This window comes from Manihot esculenta, chromosome 2, assembly GCF_001659605.2.
Source record: "Manihot esculenta cultivar AM560-2 chromosome 2, M.esculenta_v8, whole genome shotgun sequence".
Taxonomy (NCBI): domain Eukaryota; kingdom Viridiplantae; phylum Streptophyta; class Magnoliopsida; order Malpighiales; family Euphorbiaceae; genus Manihot; species Manihot esculenta.
Window position 1 is genome coordinate 25,686,409 of NC_035162.2, and position 20,417 is coordinate 25,706,825.

Sequence of the window (20,417 nt, forward strand, 5' to 3'; positions counted from 1 at the left end):
TTGTTAGAAAAAAAAAAAAAAAAAAAAGATAAACCAGAAGGCTAGGAATAAGAGTAGGGGAGAATGAAGTCTAATAAATTCTCTAAAAAAACCATATGAGAGTTCAAAGAGTGAAATAAGGTGGAAAAAAAACAACTATTTTTTGTAGGCATATAATTATTTTTACATCAATTAAGAAAATGTAGTTAACATAATTAAAGTAATAAATTTTATACTAATTAAAAAAATATAATTATCATAATTAAAGTGATAAATTTTATACTGTCATTTATTTACATATCATCCATTCATATTAATTTATTATTCAATTAGTATTAAAAATAATAAATTTTACCTTTTAAATTAGTACATATTAAATAAAAGTATATTATAAAAATAATAAATCGGTATTTTAAAAAAATAAAATGACTTAAAATTTAAAAACGGATAAAATAAATAAATAGACTTTTATGGGAGAGATAAAACAGCATTTCTAAAATTAAATACTTATTTAAAGATATTTATTTATATAAAAATCAATTATATAATTTTAAAATAGGCGAATAACACGCAATAAAAGAATTTAAGGGCAAAATCTTCAAGTTTTCAATCATGTCTTTTTAATTATGGTAGTGAAATTTTTGTATCATCTCAATTTTTATTCTCGTCTTAGAAAACGACTTTTTATTGTTGGCAAGTGAATGTACTTTATATTCTTTTCCATATTTTTTATAGAAAATCAAAATTAAATTCTTTTAGAAAATAAAAATAAAAATAATGCACATATATTGTGTAAATAAATACACCCTATGTCTCTTCAAATTGATGCAAACCGTATGGTTCCATGCAAAACAAATGATACAATGCCACAGTCAAGAGAATACAGAATTACAAATATGTGCATTTTAAAGAATATCCAGAATAATTTCAAAATTGAACTTTTCTGTTTACACTAATACAATCAGGAAATGTAGCACAAAAGTTTTCCATAACCACTAGGAGACGCCAGGAAATCCCCAGTTAAATAGACCACAAAAAGGCACCAGCAACGAAGTTGAGCACTCCATTCCCTAATATACTGTTGGAACCGACGGCTATAATTCTGAACCAGATGAAACTCTTAAAGTTGAAGTGAAGTGCCTGCATATTAGGCCAAATACATGAAAACACTGATTTCACACCCAACGTACTCGCATAACTCATTAGACTTGAGCCATCTGCTGTTTCAGTGCCCGCAACGACTTGATTTTCAACTCACAAATGCGAAGAAATTCAGATAATACTGTAGAACTACCAGTTACTATCTTCCTAGCAACATCAACAGGGCTCCATAACTTTACTGCTTGGGGGATCCGGCTACCGAGTTCAACCTCATCTACTACGGATGAGGTAAAGCTTTCCAGAAGTTGGAAAACCTGCCCAGGCCCTTCACCTTGTCCCGTTTTCCTAAGATAGGATAGTATAATTTCCACAACCTCATCCTCTGGTCTTTTAATCTGGTCTGTTATCCATTTTGCAACTTCTTCAACTATATCACGGGAAGAATCAATTGAATCTCGAATTGTATTACATAGTAGAGATGTAGAGTGCTCTGAAGGTCCACCTTTCTTCTTCTTCTTTCCAGATGGAAGAGATGAGCGCACACAGGATTGGAGTACAAGACCATGCCAAGCCAATGGCTCTGTAACCAATTGCACTAAAGTCGGAAGATGACCCCTTGGCGTGCAAATAAGAGACTCCATAGATCTGGTTTTCTCTGAAATATACTTGTACAGCAAAGCATCCACGTTGTGCCATATATGAACACACTGATCTCCACCTGGCTGTGAGAGCTCATGGGAATTCAAGTTCCACGCATTCAAGAACACAGCGAAGTTAAGCCAATCGACCATATCTGAACCAAAAGCCTGTCCAAAGTTCAAGCATTAATTTACACAAAAGTGAATCAAATGTTATGTTGGTACTGCAGAGCTAACAAATTTCTAGTAGCAAAGCCAGCACACTTGTTATCTGCACTCCACACGACTTGAGAAAGAGCATGTCATTAGCGAGAAAGTACAAACAAAACGAAGCAAATCAAGTTCCTTGCCTTAGAACCAGAAAATGTCAAAATATGGATATTTGAAGACCATTTTTTCACTGAACCCCAAGCCTTAGGACAATGGGAGGTAACTAAACAATCAAATTTCTCAGTCTCAGGATCTTGGCATTTGACACAAAAGGTAACAGATGAAGTTAGTTTGCTTTAAGTCAAATGGTTAGTGTGGCCGTTTGGCATTAAAGTTTGAGAGTCAAAACTGCTTTTCAGGGTAATAAACAATATTTTAGATGCTGTTAGAAAAAGTAGTTTGGAATCAGGAATTTTGTCATTGTCCCATTCCTCCATTTGGCATGATTCATTTCGCAAGAAAATAATTCAAATGAAATCTAACAAAATCATGCACAATTTCATTTTCTTTAAAAATGAAAAATAAATTCTTTCATTCCAAACAAGAAATTAGATAGAAAATAAAAGAATTGAATTAAATTGACTTCTTAGAAATCTTTGATTCCAAACAAGGGGCCTGAGTTCTTATGACAAAACTTAATTTGATATCACTTTTTCATATTCTCTAATGTTGACTTATTTGCTAATCCTAACTGATTCTAGAGATATGATTTCATTTGATTTGATTTGATTAGGATTCTTAATTATCTTTGTAATTATTATTTGATTATTTGCTTCCTGTTTAAATATAATTCTGTGTATAAATAGTCATATAAACCAATTATAAAGATTAAGAATGAAATATAAGAATTCTCTAAATTTTTCCAAAAATCTTCATGGTATCAGCGCCTTTTCTTGATTTTAGGGTTCAAATTCCTCTTTAGGGTTTCAAAACCCTAGATCTACCTTTTTTGGTACTAACCCATCTAGGAGTCTTTCCTCCTCTCACCGTCGGCACCAGAACTATCGCCGGCCAATCGCTCAGCTCCGACACCGAAAAAGCCCGCACGTGAGGCTCACGTGCCTCCCTTTCTCGACGCGTGACCAATCGCCTGATGCTGCTTCGCGGCTCCAATCACTTTGGCGACGATTCCGACCATCTTTCAGGCCTTCCCGTGCCGCTACCCGGTCCTTTGGTGAATTGATTGGGCTCTCTTGTGTGTACAACCTTGGGTACCTCCTATTCTTTCACGATTCACAAATCTTTACCATGGCAAAAGGTAAAAGGATCTCAATTCTTAATTCTGATTACTCGTCCTCCGGTGCCACATCTAACTTTGTAAAGTCAGGTAATGTTTCCTCTCTTAATAATGTTCCATGGATTATCGATTCTGGTGCGAATAGACACATGACAGGCTCTTCTACAGGCTTTCTCAATTATTTTCCTTCTCTAACCAAAAATAGTGTCAGAATTGCTGATGGCTCTTTTACTCTCATATCCGGAACAGGTCCTGTTATTTGCACATCCAACATTAAATTATCATCTGTCCTTCATGTTCTCCACTTTTCTATCAACCTTTTATCTGTCAGTGCTATTACCAATGCCCTTAATTGTAAAATTGAATCATTTTCTGATCATTGTGTTATTTAGGATCTTCACACAGGAAAGAGGATTGGCAATGGTAGGGTGTATGATGGCTTATATATGTTGGAGGGTGATCCAGGTTCTTCGATATCTCAAGCCTGTTTTGAATAAGAACGTCAATCAGGAAATAATACAGTGGCACAGACGATTAGGGCATCCATCATTTTTTGCCTTAGAAAAACTTTATCTTAATTTATTTGCTAGAACTCAATTTGATTCTCTATTTTGTGATACTTGTGAGTATGCTAAACACACTATAACATCTTATCCTTTTGAGTCATAATAAAAGTCAAATTCCTTTTGCGACTATTCATTCTGATGTTTGAGGGCCTACTCAAACTGTCTCCTTGTCTGGTAATCGATGGTTTGTCACCTTTATTGATTGTTGCACTCGAATGACTAGGGTCTATTTGATTAAAGCTAAAAGTGATGTCTTTTCTTGTTTTCAATCCTTTCATAAGATGGTTTTTACTCAATTTGATACTAAGTGAAAATTTTGAGAACCGACAATGGAAGAGAATACATGAATAGTAGCTTTTCTGCTTATTTGGAGAGTAATGGGATAGTACACCAGACTAGTTGTCCTTATACTAGTGCTCAAAATGGTGTTGCTGAGAGGAAAAATAGACATCTATTGGAGGTAGCTCGATCTCTTATGTTCACCATGAATCTACCCAAAGCATATTGGGGAGATGCAATTCTTGCATTTGCTTATCTTATCAATAGAATGCCTCTCAAGACCCTCAACTTTATGAGTCCTTTGGCGATTCTACAAGGGAAGAATTCATATGTTGTTCCATCAAAAGTATTTGGGTATGTTTGCTTTGTCCATACTAGGACGGCAGGAAAACTGGATCTCAAGGCCCTTAAATGTGTGTTTGTTGGGTATTCTCCAACATAAAGGGGATACAAGTGTTATCATCCTCCTTCTAGGAAATACTTAGTACGAATGTTACCTTCCGAGAAACTGAACCCTATTTCAGTACCACCCACTCACCTCTTTAGGGAGAAAATAATGAGCAAGAAGAAGTGATCCCGAATTCTGTTATTCTAAATGATATGGTTCAACTAGAAAGTTTGAGTTCTAGTAGACAGGGGGAGATGTCTAATCAGGGAGAGAGAACTGGTCGTTTGGACAAGCTAGATTTGAGAAGGTATTCGAGGAGAGACAAGGCAGAAGAAGCCATTATGCAGTCTACTCAGAGTCAAGAATCTTCTCCTAGTGAGTTACCCAATCATGAATCTTCTTCTGGTGAGTTACGTGTAACCACAACTCTTTCTTCTGGTGAGTTACCCACAACTCTTGAATGTTTCAATAACGTAGATAAACCTATTGCACAAAGAAAAGGGGTCAGATCTTGTACTAAACACCCTATTTCCAACTTTGTTTCTTATGAATCTTTATCTCCTTCCTATAGAGCCTTTGCCTTGTCTATTTTCGCTGTGTCTATTCCACAGGATTTGCAGAAAGCTCTTGCAGATCCTAAATGGAAGAAAGCAATAATTGAAGAGATGAAAGCATTGGCTAAAAATGAGACTTGGGAGCTTGTCACTCTCCCACCTGAGAAGAAACTCGTTGGCTGTAAATGAGTGTTCACAATGAAACACAAAGCTGATAGCACAATTGAACGGTTTAAGGCTAGATTAGTTGTTAAAGGATTCACCCAAACCTATGGAGTGAATTACCAAGAGACATTTGCTCCAGTTGCAAAAATGAACTCAATCAGAGTTTGGTTATCCTGTGCAGCCAACTTGGACTGGGACTTGTAACAGTTTAATGTGAAGAATACTTTCCTCTATGGAGATTTAGAGGAAGAAGTGTTCATGGAAATTCCTCCTGGATTCGCTGATGAGAAGACACAAGGAAAGGTGTGCAGGTTAAAAAATGCTTTGTATGGACTAAAACAATCTCCTAGAGCTTGGTTTGACAGGTTTAGCAGAGCCATGATGTCCTTTGGTTACCAACAAAGCAATGCTGATCACACTCTGTTTATCAAACATCACAAGGGTAAGATCACCCTTCTTATTGTTTATGTTGATGATATAGTGGTGACATAGTGGTGACAGGCAGTGACAAAGAGGAAATGATTCAATTAAAGAGGTTGTTAGCTCAGGAATTTGAAATCAAAGATCTAGAAAAACTGCAATATTTCCTAGTTATGAGGTGGCTAGATAAGAAAAAGAAATTTTCATCTTCCAAAGAAAGTACGCTCTGGATCTGTTGGAAGAAACTGGTATGATGGGGTGTAAACCAGCAGAATCTCCCATTGAAAGTAATCACAAGCTGGAAGCAGGAACTGGTGAGTCCGTGGATATTGGAAGATACCAGAGATTGGTAGGAAGGTTGATTTATCTCTCACACACTCGACTGGATATAGCCTATATTGTTAGCTTAGTCAGCCAATTCATGCATGACCCTCGCGAGACTCATATGCAAGCTGTACTTCGCATCTTAAGATACCTAAAGTCTACGCCAGGGAAAGGACTTCTTTACTCCAAACATGGTCACCTCCGAGTTGAAGCTTTTACAGATGCAGATCGGGCAGGGTCTCTTGATAACAAGAGATCCACCTCTGGCTACTGCACAATTGTGGGAAGGAACCTTGTCACTTGGAGGAGCAAAAAACAAAGTATTGTTGCTCGGTCAAGTGCTGAAGCAGAATACAGAGCAATGGCCCAAGGTGTGTGTGAACTCTTATGGTTACAGAAGTTATTGGAGGAGTTGAGGTTGCACGAGAGAGACAATATAACTTTATATTGTGACAATAAAGTTGCTATAAGTATAGCACAAAATCCAGTCCAACATGACCGGACAAAGCACATTGAAATTGATCGACAATTCATTAAAGAAAAATTAACAGACGGTGTCTTGAGCCTAGTTCATGTGACTTCTACTGGACAACTTGCAGATGTGTTTACTAAAGGGCTCAACAACAAGATCTACCATAATTTAATTTGCAAGTTAGGCATGTGCGACATTTTTGCACCAACTTGAGGGGGGAGTGTTGACTTATTTGCTAATCCTAACTGATTCTAGGGATATGATTTGATTTGATTTGATTTGATTAGGATCCTTAATTATCTCTGTAATTATTATTTGATTATTTGCTTTCTGTTTAGATATAATTCTTTGCGTATAAATAGTCATATAAACCAATTGTAAAGATTAAGAGTAAAATACAAGAATTCTCTAAATTTTCCCAAAAATCTTCATCTAATAACTATAATCAAGTGTTTTCTCAACAGAAATACCCAAACAAAGCTTCTGTAACTTTGAAAATGATTAAACTCCATTTCACCAATCAATTTTGCATATTCTACTTCTCAAAGGAATGCATTCTATTTTCATATGCCAACATGGGCACATCCTAAGAAATTATCAGCAGGACAAAAAGCTAAATCAACACTGATGCTAGACAGTAGTAATCTCATTTGTTTGCATGCACACTTATAAAACATAGAAATAGTATCAAGCAGTAATATCAACTATAGAGAGAGAGAGGCACTGCCTGGTTATACCTCAGATGACTTTAGGCCAGTAGAAACTCCCATAACCACTTCTATTGCATCAGTTAAAGAAGATCCCAACAACTTTGCATAGCGCTCGAGCAAAAACTTCAACTCTGATGAGATTTTGGGCTCAGATACAGAACCATTGACTTCAGCATTCTCCTTAAGTGATACTGAAGCACTTTGAATAGTCAAATAGATCATCCGAGGGAGAAGAGATTTCCTTTCAATAACCCTACGTACATTCTCTTCTCTTTCTTCTGTCTATATTATGGCCAATTTTCATCAAAGAAAAACATAATGTAAAGGACATTCAAATTTTAAAAAATGAAAATAAATAAATAAATAAAACCATTGAAGAAAAGTTCATGCTATCAAAATGCAGTATACACAGAAAAAAATACATAGAACTAAGTTACTTACCATGTTCTCTTTTGGACAGTATGAAATTCCTTCAAATGGACCTTGAAGAGATAAATAGCACAAATTAAATGGAAGAGAACATAAAATAAAAACCAACAAGAAATAAGAGAAAAAAAACAAAGAAGAAGAAAAACTCCAAAGCTTCTGAATATAATTATGAGCCACCAAATTATCAGAGACTTGGGACAAAATGCAATAAGAATATTTAGAAGAAATAGAAGTTCAGCTATTGTGAATTTGACCGATCTTTAAAAGAATACTAAGATGCTCTTTCTAGAATTTACTAATGACAAGTTTATCTTATTCTTTCAGAATAAGTTTATGACATAAAGCAAGTAATGCTTCAATTAACCATGATATACATATGTACAGGCAGGGAATAATTTTTCATTACACACACAAAAAGTTACAATTTATTAATGTTTTTCATTCCTACTTGATTTAAACAATATATTAAGAAAAGGAAAGAAAAGAGGGAGGGGGGATTTTAAGAGTGACAGTGAACAGCTTACATTCGCTAGCTACTAGGTATCAAATGGCTAAATACTTTTTATTTCTAATAGTTGAACTAATGGCCATAATTAATAAGGGGATAGTGACATTTTAATTTTCTGCAATTGACAGTGTTAAGGCAGAAAAAAGTTTTGCAATCAAGTGCATTTGCACCCCAGAGACAAACAGTTCCCAAATTGAATAAAATATTATTTTACTCTGCCCCCTTTTCCTAACTCTTCCTTCCAAAAATAATAATATCTATTTATGTAGCAAACAAAGATAAATTTTATATTAGTCGAGATTGCCATTTTCAATCACTGGAAAAGTGCAAAAGATCTAATTGCAAATTTTTGTTCCATTTAGAGTAGACACCAATTTAAACCACCAAAAAATTAACTAATTAATTAAAGGGTTCAGACGCTCAACAGGAAATCCAAAGGTTTATACAGTGTGTTATTGTCACATTAATATAACTCCAAGAGGCATTTTAAGATTCTTCCATAGAAACAAGGTCGCAGTACATTTTGCTGCCCAAGAGCTCACCTAGTAAATTGAAATTTGAAACAAGGTGAATTTTATGCTAACCTAAAAGATAATTTTTCTCTGGAAATGGTGTCCACCAAGGCCGTGATTGAAAATCTTCATTGAAGGTCAAATTTTTAGATCTAATCTCATTAGAAAGCTCAACAAAGTGAATCCCGCAATTCAAGCTTTCAAGGATACCCTGAAAGAGAAAATATCGATATCTGTCATCAATCACATAAAAGCACAGTCGTAAATGAATAAAAAGGAAAGGATAGACACCTCCTCTTCTTCAATATTATCGGTTTTTTGCTTTAGCTGTAGAATCGATGCTTCAACCCTCGCAACTAAATACTGATTAGATCTTTGCAATCGCTCTTTAAACTGAACAAACTCAATTACCTGATAGAAAATACGAAGCAATTTTTTTGGTGACACAGTCAGAAGCATCTTAAGTATTCTCAATGCCACAAGAAAATTACCACTCCCATATAGAGAAAAGGACGAAGTATTTGAGTGGGAAAAAGATGAAAAAGGAAATGAAGACAGTAATCCGAAACTAGACAGTGATAATTAAGTCATGAAAGAAATAGTTATATACAATTAATGACCCACTACCAGCACTTAGAAATATACATCATACCTTTGAGTAATTTCTATGGCGATAGGCAAGAAATGTAAGGTCTGCAGATTCCCTGAAGTGATCATCCATAAATCTGAGATAATCTTTCAGTAGATTACTTAAATCAACCCAAAGAGGAGATTGCAACATATGGGGCAAAATATGGTGTGAAACAGTTTCCATCAATATATTCTTCACATCTAGAGATTTATACCTAAACAGGAAAGAGATTCAAAGAGCTGCTTAGAGAGAGTGAGAGACACTTTTCCAAAAGGGTAAGTCAGCAAGTAGAGACATATCAGAATGCAATTGGCATCAAAGAGTTGCATACTATCTCATAAAATTAACATTGTAAACAAATATTAAATTAACCTACCATTCATAAGCTAACGAAAGAGCACCCAAGTGTGAATACAAGTGCACCAATAAGATCTTATACTGCCATACATATCTGTCAAGTATGAAGAAATACATAATGTTAGATCCAAAAATATGAATAATTTCTGAAAGGCATCAACTTGCTAGGATTTAGTTCAACTTTACTAGTCTCAACTCTCAATGTTTGAAACCCACTTAAATGATAGAATTCATTTCTCAAGATAAGGGTTAAAACGTGGCCTCCTGTAGAGATTGGAAATCACACCAAAATAGGTATGATATTTCAGGAAAACATTTCAGTTGATTCTGCAGTCACTGCAAAAAATTAAAGCATCCTTAAAGCAACTGTTTCTTCTATTAAATAAGCATAAAATATTCATGTTGAATTCACTTTTCATTCATCCCAAACAAAAGAATTAAAATGAACTTCATCAATTTAGCAAGAATTCCAAATATCTCTAGATTTTATTTAAAATTAATTGAACGGGACTAAATTTAATTAAATTTTAGTACATTTAATTGGTTCCAAACAGGCTGTAAACTGCCATTAGGCAATGACAAACATCAACAGCTGCAACACAATGCTTTATCTGCTACATTCACAGTTAACGTTCCATCAAATCAATGTCACAATAGCAAGCAACAGGGAAGAAAACATTTCACTTACTGTCGGATAGCCAACCCAAACTCCAATACCATAATCGCATCCATGATATAGCCCAAATGTCTTGTCCGCCAGTACAACTAAAGAAAATTATTGAAGTAAATAAACAAAAGAAGCAATAAAATATAAGAATGGAAAGAGAGTAGGCAAATGAATCATTCAATCTAGTCATATAGCTAAGGATAGTGCTGGGGTTCATTTCTAATGGATGGCTATGCATGAATAAGAAAATATAATCAAAGGTTTGTTTGTGAAGAAATTAAGTACATAGGGAAACAAGTTTGGCAATTGGGTTAAATTTGCCAAAACTAAATGTTATTGATAAAACTAAAACCATAAAAAAAATTGCTTTTTGAGGTTATATAGCCCAAAATTTACATATATTTATGTAATATTAATATTACTGAATCCAACCATGGTTAAAACTTCACTAATTCAAAGGTTTGGTTTTTTTTTTTGACCAAATCAAAATTAAAAGGTTCATACTTAATGCGTCGTAAAACTTATCAAGATGAATAGTTAAATAATCTAAGCATCAACTAGCGCCAAAACTACTATTCCAAAAGCAAAATGATTTAAGCACGGAACATGTCACGAACTGAAAGAACAATGCCCTAGCAAGGAAGCTTTAAAAACTCAGTCAACCTATAAAGATATTCTTAACATGCAAACCGCAAATATATACATTGAATTTGAACCATCACATCAATTGGCATACCTGAACCAACACGTTGCATGTCATAGATAGCAGCTCTTCTCCATGCATACTTTCTTGTGGATCCAGGTCCTTTGATAGTGGGAGATTTTTCCAATACATCTCCACCATTTGTGCAGCAAAAGCCTCGTGTTCTGATTGAAGTTAAGATAATCAGTGAAAAAAGTAAATCAAATAAAAGCTTGGATGATGATGATGAGGTGACATGTGAAAATTTATACCGAATAAAGAAACAAATTTCCCTACATTGGGATTTAAACCAAATGTACCACCTGATGTAGAACAAAAAAAAACCCTCAAAGGGATGAGAAACAATTCTCAAATCAATTGTCACAAAATCAATAATAAGAGTCTACCAAAATACTTAAGAGGATTTAAGTATTTATAGTAAAACTGTTAGGATTTGGAACATCAAAGAAGAAAATATTTGAATATGAATTAGGAATCCTAAAACAACTCAACTTCCTAACTAAAATAAAATACTGCTTCTTAAATTTTATTATATACTGAAACCCAACCAGAGTTACTGTTCTAGAAACAGCAACTCTGGATTTCTGTTTTCCTTAAATTAAAAAAGAAAAAAAAAAGGAGGATATTTGTTAACTGAACCTTTTTTTCCCCAAATTTACTAACGGGCCAAGTTAATTCCATACTAACTGAGTTTCTTACATTCATTAGTTTATTATTCATTCTCCACAATCCACAAGGCAAGGCTATTTAATTAATATAACAATTTACTTCTATATTATATACAACATATAAGAAAAATAAATAAAATATAAAGAAAATATTACAGCAAAAATTAACTTAAAAAAATTAAGAAATTAGGGTAAAAATATAAAATTATAACCATATATTTACCATTAAAAATAGGCCTATCGACATAGAAGAAAATCAAACCTATTTGGCAATTGTAACGTTGCTAAAATTTAAAATTATTAAAACTTTAATTAACATTTCTGTAATTGTTAAAATTATACTTTTAATAATTTTTAACTAATATTACAATGTGTAATGATTAAAACTGAAACTTTAATTTAATTCTAATTTTTAGTTGAGACTTCTGTGTAACATCATTAAGTGAAGCTAGCTTTTTAACCTTTTAAGAGTTAATTGATAAGAAATAAAATGGATATTTTATGCAAGATTTATCATCTATAGTAAAACAGGAATTGATAAAATAATAAATTATTAAGAATAATAGCATTATATATTATATAATTTCCAGTTATTTAATTTATTCAGTATCTTGACAATAAAAGCATATTATATTAAAATAACTACTTTTAATTTTAATTAAATTTCTTAAAATGTTATATCAAAAATAAATGTACATACTAACAATACTTGCATTGATAGAAATGTTTAAAAAAAAGAAGAGAATATTATCAATTTTTAAAACAACTAAGTGTTAAAAACTTAAATCTTTATAATTGCATGATTCAGTGCATAACAAAATCAACATAATTTCACATTTAGTGTCATACTATTATTGTACTTTATATGATAAACATATAAAATTATTAAAAATATTGTGTCAACCTACCGCAAGCCACAGTATTCATACTTGTTTCTTAAAATCTCTAGAAGATCATCATCAAGTCAACTTCCCAACTAAAGTGAAATAGTTCCTAAATTTCTTCCTAAAATAGGTAGACCTAATATCTCTAGAAGATCGTGCATCACTACCACAAAATCAATGGTATTACTAGTTAGAGTTGTTTCCAGGAAAGATATCATGCATTGGATATGCCAGCAGACCACGATAGCAAGTGGATGCATGTATGCATTCATGCAAGCACATATAAAGGAGCAACGCACCAACAACAGGGAGCTTGTCTATGTTTCCAATCAACTGCTGAATTTTGAATACAGTTATTGACAGCCCAAGCACTTTAGTTGGAATTGTTGTAAGGGGATGGGTGGTGCTTTTCATTAATTTCTCTAGAAACTCCATCTTTTGATCCGGACACAAGACTTGAAGAAACAACTCAACATCAGAAGTGAAGCAGGCCAAATGACCAAACCTGTTTTCAGAGAATGGAAGAACCTTTGAGATGATATAGCACAAAATTCAGCATTATTGTGCATATAGTTCTCATGATAAAGGAAACAATATATTTTTTTGCAAATGACAGAATAATAGTAACTTATTGCTTTAAAGCATACAAATCAGCAAAAAAATAACAGCAAGAAAATAATAATTTTGTACTTTCTTCCTGTCCAAAATTTAGAAAGTGATATTACTACACATACAAAAGCAACAATCCCACTGAGCATAGCTGATATATAAACAAAATGAAATTCCATCAGTACATGAAAATTTATGTACAAAAGAGAAATTCCTTTGGCGCTGTCAATTCAGCTTAACATACTTGAAAAAATATTGTATTAGAGCTTCCATTATCTCATCATAGTTTTTCTTTCCATATAAGTGTCGCCTCCTCTGAATCTCAAGAATTGCCAAATGTGGACCTCTGATAAAACAATTACTGGCATCCACCTGGAATTTTTGCACAAAAGCTGATGCATTCGATAAACGACAATTCAACTGCATACCAAAATTAAACACAAATTATGTACCAAAATATTGTAACAGACAAAGGAAACACAAAAAGTGCAAAGAAATGCAAAAGGCTGTAAACACACCACTTCATCTGTCAAGTGAGATACTGTACAGTCCACAAAATTAGGGAGATGAACTAGTTCACCATTCACTCTATTACTCCAGCTGCTGTCATCCTCCAGCAAGCAGCCTAGATAATGCAGGAAACACTCCCAATCATCAGGGCTGCCAGATGAATGAAAAATACATTAACAGCTAGAACATATGTGCAAAAGTATAGTGATCAGAATCAGCAAACTCCTGAATGAAAACGAGGCAAAACTTAATTCAATTACGTATGAGTCTTAACTAAATTCTCATACTATGGGAACTTGAGGCTATACAAGTAGACCCATTTATGTATGCAAAGAAACAGAAGAAAACACCCTAATATTAGTACAGCATAAGATAGAATTAAAAATAAGGAAGATAAATAAATAATAATAATAAATATGAAAAAATGAAAATCAAAATTTGGCAAATAAATTCATTTGAAGTCCTTGCACCAGGGGTACAAGAATGAATATTTCGATGATTTCATAAGCTTACCAAGATATGCAAAATGTGGTTCTCACTATCAGTTGTTCTTACAAATTATAATATCCACCAAGTGAACAGGAAGTGCAAGTATCAACGAAACTCTTTTCCAAGAGTTGTAATATTTGTACATATGTATGTACAGAGCTATAAATCTTTCAAGAAAATATCTCATAACGCAATTGCAGTCTGTTTAAATTCATCATATTCAGGATAAGTCAATCTCTCCATAAAAACAATACTATTGCCTAGCTTATTTCAGTAACATAAAACAACCAAATGAAACCCAATTCAATTAACAAACACCAAAATTAAATAAATAAAGTTGTCCATTTGTGTCATTACATCTAACTTTATTACAATACCCACATAACAACCCTTCAGAAGAACTCATAATTATTTTTCCCAGTCCATCCAGATCATTAAACAATGGAGAAGTGTTCTGAATCCCCATGTCACTCCCACTTGTAGTAATTATATGGCTGCCCTTCAAGCAATGAAGCAAAAACCAAATATAACAGAATGGACGAAAAACAAAATCTTACCATGTTATCTTTAAATAAAGAAGCTACGAAAATGGAGAAAATTTATAGGGCCAACAAGGCAGTAGGTTGAAGTCACAGCTTAATTGAAAATGAAGTAGCTTCTTGCTTTATGTAAAATGCACCTTAGCAGCTTCCAAGTGAAGAGAAAAAATCTCAAATTTGCATTCATAAATTATAGAACTTCTAGATTCCATAAGCATACCATAATTCTAAAATCTTCTGATATATGTTGGCTCCTGCAGCATAATCACCTGACTTGGCAAGCAGCCTCCCCTGTCAACTTGAAGTCAAAGAGTACAAGTAGATAAGAGAGGAAAAAAAAGAATAACAGGAAAGAAGTTCATATCAAATCAAATAAAGCCCAAAATGAGAAGAAATATTTTAACCTCTGAATGATTAAGAAGTTCTATCAAATGGACAAATGATCAAAAACGAAAGGTGGAAGAAAATAAAGCCCCAAGCATATGAACAGATAAGAAAACACCAAATGGATGTCATCTGCTTCTGAAGAGTTATTTATCTACACTAAGGCCATTTTCCATCAATTACTAATGATAAGACCATGGTTTTAGAAAACGAAATCAGAAACAGTTTTGAAATCAGAAATGCTATTTGTGGAGTCAGATAGCACTGGCCAAAACTATCATTCAAACATTTCACAAATAACTCGTATCAATTAAAATATTCAATCTATTTATACCATAAACATCTAATGAAATATATTATTAAATAATAATATACGATGATTTACTTGCAAATTAAAATCATTCAAGACAAACATCATTCTTGTATATATTTTACCAGTGAAGCAGCAACATATTATCTTATTCACTAGGGTAAAGAAACAATTGAACATTGGGAAACAGATTCTTTGAACAAATCAAATTTGACATAGAGGCTGTTCGTCAACTATTTTGACATCCTGAATCATACACTGCACAAGAGGTTTTCCGAATTCTATCATTCTTTTAGAAAGCAACTTGTCCATGCTTTCCCAGAAATAAAATCAACAACAAATTGTTTAAAAGTTAATATAATTCATAACCTTTATCCCCCATCAAAAGTCAAGGAACAAGCTTTCGAAAGTACCTGTATGCGTAATTTATCAACTTCAATCATTAAAAGTGATCCTAGTTTCCCAGAGAGAATTTCCAATGCGTCACCATACTTTGCTTGTTGTTCCAATATGGATATATATACGATAAGAGCTGCAAGATACTATAAAACTTTAGTAAGGAAACCAAGAATTAAATAAGTTTAAAAAAATAAATAAATAAATAACCTAATAGTAAAGGACAGGAGGAAGAATTAAACCTTCAGGTTCATGCAAGCTGTGGGAAGCAACATGCTTCTTAAGTAAGCCTTCAGCTAAGAGTAAGAGTTTCTCTCCTCCATTGCCACAAAACACCTACAAGAAGTGATAGAAATAAATAAGCATGCAAACACATGCATTTCGCCATAAAGAATTATCAATAGATAAATACTTCTATATTCCAGCTAGACAAAGCTATAAAGTCTGCAAAATTTTAACAGAAAAGAAACTAGTTTATGTGCCAGTTCTTGGAAAAAATGGACCCCAAGATTATTCATCCATCCAAATCCAAAAACCTAAATCACTAACTAAAGCTTCTGATTCAAATACTAAAAATAGATAGAACTGAAACTGTTTCTAAAAGCATATTAGCATAATGAATTTCATATAAAGCCACTCCGTACTATCTAGAAAATACACGGGTCCATTGTTTCATGAAAATTAATTTCAGTTAAAAAATTTTTTTAGGACAACAAAATATTTTGTGCTGTTTGTCTATGTAAGATTGAAAATCTGCTAAACAATATCGTATGATATTTGGTGCACATTGAAAATAAACAATTTAATGATGACAATGAAAAATATAATAATAATTACTATTATTATTATTATTTAAATATTTCCCCAAACTCTACAATAAAATAAAAAAATTTAAAAATAACTTTAGTAATTAAAAAATAAGGACAAAAGGAAAAAAGCAAAGTGAGAAAAAAGGCATACTGAAAAGGCTATTGAAAAAAACAAGTAAATCCCAAGTCAAGGGTGGTAAGGGGGTGGGGAAGCCACAGCAAACCTAAAACAACACAAAAGCAAGTGAGCTATAGTTGAGGGATATGACTTCCCATTGACATTGCCCCTTGAAAATGAAGCATTTTACTAGACCAGTTTTAAAGTTAAAACAAAATATTAGAGAAAGACGAAAACAATAAGAGAATATTTACATGGTTTGGCTACACAAGCCACATCTACAAATACAAAAAATCAAAGGGGCAATTGTATCTTATTTCTCATAATACATAAGCTTCTGCATTTTTATATTTATATGTGTGTGTGTGTGCATCTGCTCGTGCGTATAGAGATAGAGGTACATAGAATAAATAAACTAGGAAAACTAAATACGAACTTATAAAAACCCCCTAAAATGGAATTGATATAAAATACATACTGATTTTTCGTAACACACCCTCTTAATTCTAAGCATACAATATCATAAATTCTAATACTCCCCCTTAACGAGATTCTAACTAAAGCCAACAACTTCCTCGCAACAGCTCAAAAAAATAAACACAACACACAGCTCACAGGGCAGATTCCAGAACAACTAAACAAATGCAGCCACACAAAGTATCAAAACACAAAATAAATCCTTAGGATTGCACTTCCCCCTCTGAAGTGACAGCAGTGAGGATACATCAACAAATTAACTCACAAGATCACACTTCTCTCTCTAAAGGCAATGCCAGCAAGAAAACACCAATACGAGCAACTAACAAGGTTCCAGAAGACACAACAATCAGATGCAAAAACTTGTGCCATGAACAATGCCAATGAACAGTACCAGTAAATAGTACCGACTCTCAACTGAACAAAACCCTGATACCATGTTAAAGTTAAAATAAGAAAAGATATGGAAGAAAATAATAAGAGAATATTATGTACTTATGCCACGGGAACCTACGTCCATAGACATAAAGCCTCAAACAACTACATCTTTATCCAATTGTATCTTATTCCTCGAAATACATAAGCTTCTATATTTATAATGGAAGGCCGAAGATCTAAAACATATATGGAATAAATTAAATATGAATATATAAATCAAAATATTCTTGTTCTCCAACTAAATAGAAATATATAAAATGCCCCTAAATAGGGATAAATATGTAAAATACATATAAAAATTTTATGATGATTATCATTAAAAAAAATAATCTAATATTTTGTCAAAGTCTATTGAAAATAAATAAATAAATAACTGCTCTAGTATCAAAAAATAAGGGTAAAGGAAAAAAACAAAATGAAAAGAAAAGACATCCCGAAATAGAAAATTAATCCCAAGGCAGGCAGGAAAAAAGGCCACTGCAATTTAAAACCATGCCACTATTGCATGAGTATACACATCAAAGCCAACATATTTAGTTGCAAATCATACTAGCTGGAGTTTTTGAAAGTTTCTGATATTAATATACGAGAACTCATCTCCATATCCTTTTTAACATAGGGATTGCTATGTTTCAAATGAATCAAATCTGAAACCAGATAGGACAGTTGAGCTGCTGCAACCATCAACAGATACGATGTAGGCTTTGTAGACTGTAGGTTTTTTGAAGCAATTCAAACTGCATGTAAAATATTTTCTTAAATAGTTTTATTCAAGAAATATCTTATTCAAAACACTTTCATTCAATTATATACAAATCTTGCTTCTTCCCTTTTTCTTAATTTAAGGGTATCCTATTCCTATCAGGCAGAAATGTACACCGTTCAGACTTGTTCAAAGCAAACAAAGACTAACCAATGTTAAGGCAGAAAATGTAATTGCCAGTATTCTTTCATCCCCTAAATCTGTCAAACCTTCATAAGCAACATGCAAATTATAACAACCAATATTTAAAAGGTAAAAATAAAAACTATTAAAAAAAGATCAATGAAGAAAAGGCGGGACAATATGATAAAATTTGCATCAAACACTGAAAAACTAATATATTCCTACCTGCATTATTTTCCACATTCTTCCTATACTTTTTGTTTGATTTTTTGGGGAGTGGGAGTTTTTGGGGGAATGGATATCCTCAGTGGCATTTCATTTTTTGCATCAAATTAAAAAGAGAATGAGGATATGGTTAACAGAAGAGGAAAATTTTAAGTAGTATTAGGAATAGTTAACAAAATATTAAAGGAAGAGTTGAGAAAGGAAGGCCGCAGGAACCTGTAGCTGGATACTACAAACAGCCCAGAGCAAAAACCTTTCTTCACCAACGAGCTTGTACATTTTGATGGCTGTCTGCGGAAAAAGATAAAACCACAGGTAGCAATAGGCGTTCTATAACCCATTGAAAAGAAATGTAACAACTTAGAAACAAGAAAATTGAGATATGAAACCAGAAAACCAACCTGTTGCTGCTTCACGAATGAATATTCACGAACATAACAGTTAAAAAGCCCCATCATTAGTTCCAAATTATTTGGAAATTTACCAGAAGCATACTCATAACAGCCAGTAGCCAAATCCACTGATTACATTTAAGAGGGAGAAAAACACCAAAAAATAAAATAAAATACAACATCCCCAGAAATAGTATGCATTAAACAAGTTCTCAAAAGGCATTTCAAGTTTCAACCAAGTAAACAAAGCATATACTGACAGTGATCAAGACGCTGGAAAACAATTTGCAGCGTACTGAGAGTGAGATCATCCATCAAAAGAGACTCATTTTTATACAAAAGCTCCTTGGCATTCAAGCAAATGGATAATGCTTCATCAGATTTACCCATCCTTTCCAAAATTAAAGCTTTCAGTGCCTGCAGAAGCACAAGATTTCAAACAAAAAAGCTAAAATCCGCATCTAAAGAGAGATTACACAAATAACCTGTATCATCTACAGTAACAGTATCTAACTTACAAGAGCGTAAGGTGAATTTGGGTATTTAGAGAGCAGAACACTGGACAGTTTGAGAGCGTTCTTGAACTGCCGAGAATCTATGGCCTCCCATATCTGTCGTACCCGCCGCTCCGGTATACCGCCAGCTAAGCCGAACTTGGAAGCCATTAGAGTTCGATCTCTGTGCGTGTGTAGCTGTCGGGGTAATTTGAATTGGCGAAATTGGTGAAAGGAATAAGGTTACGGTTTAAGTCGTGTATCTGTGTGATGATGGAACTGAGATTGTGGGAAGTGGGAAACCTAATCGGAGTGTTTGGATGCGAGAGTAAGAAAACACGCTGATACGAAGAAGACGCTACCACGATTTTCAAACCCGGTTACATAAATTATTATGGAGAATTACTAATGCCTATTTAAATTAATCAATTAAAATGTTATTAATTCTATAAAATAAAATGTTCATGAATTCTACAAAACAAACTGTTCAATCCTTATATCAATGGAACCATTAACTAAATCCTTATAATTTTAATCATATATATTATTTAATTTATAAAATTTTAAATATTTATAATATTTAATCTATTTAATGAAAGTTAAAATAAATTGGTTAACATTTTTTATATAAAAACTATAATTTGATTTTAAGATTATGTTAAAAAATCAAAACTTTTTGCATTTTAATAATTCTATTTTAAATAAAAAATTTTAAATTAATATATCCTAAACTATACACATGAATTTATTTTATATTCTACAATTAAATTATTCTATTAAAATTAATACTTATTGTCACATAATTGTTCTAACCATAAATTAATATTTTAATATATCTCTAAATAAAAATAAATAATTATTAAAAAAAAGCCAAAACTTAATATTTCTAATTGAGTGTACTTTTAAACTTTTTTATATAAATTATATTTTCATTTCTTA

General features: G+C 32.8%; 1 protein-coding gene across 3 annotated transcripts; it reads right to left on the bottom strand.

Annotated features, from left to right (window-relative positions):
- Positions 1-772: 772 nt before the first annotated feature.
- Positions 773-19,841, bottom strand: LOC110609109 (N-terminal acetyltransferase B complex auxiliary subunit NAA25). 3 transcript variants are annotated; one of them, XM_021748456.2, is made up of 19 exons: positions 19,503-19,841; positions 19,245-19,401; positions 18,994-19,112; positions 18,809-18,883; positions 15,882-15,975; positions 15,657-15,775; positions 14,770-14,840; positions 13,530-13,671; positions 13,256-13,431; positions 12,702-12,907; positions 10,884-11,014; positions 10,169-10,245; positions 9,500-9,574; positions 9,145-9,337; positions 8,784-8,903; positions 8,565-8,703; positions 7,485-7,525; positions 7,071-7,325; positions 773-1,886 (listed from the first exon to the last, which is right to left on the bottom strand). In XM_021748456.2, exons 1-19 carry the CDS (start codon positions 19,647-19,649, stop codon positions 1,182-1,184), a joined length of 3,042 nt encoding a protein of 1,013 aa, XP_021604148.1. In that variant the 5' UTR covers positions 19,650-19,841; the 3' UTR covers positions 773-1,181. The 3 variants fall into 3 exon arrangements, with proteins under 3 accessions (XP_021604148.1, XP_043807046.1, XP_043807049.1); XM_043951111.1 differs by lacking the exon at positions 18,809-18,883; XM_043951114.1 differs by lacking the exons at positions 18,809-18,883; positions 18,994-19,112; positions 19,245-19,401; positions 19,503-19,841 and having other exon boundaries at positions 15,657-15,785.
- Positions 19,842-20,417: the final 576 nt, after the last annotated feature.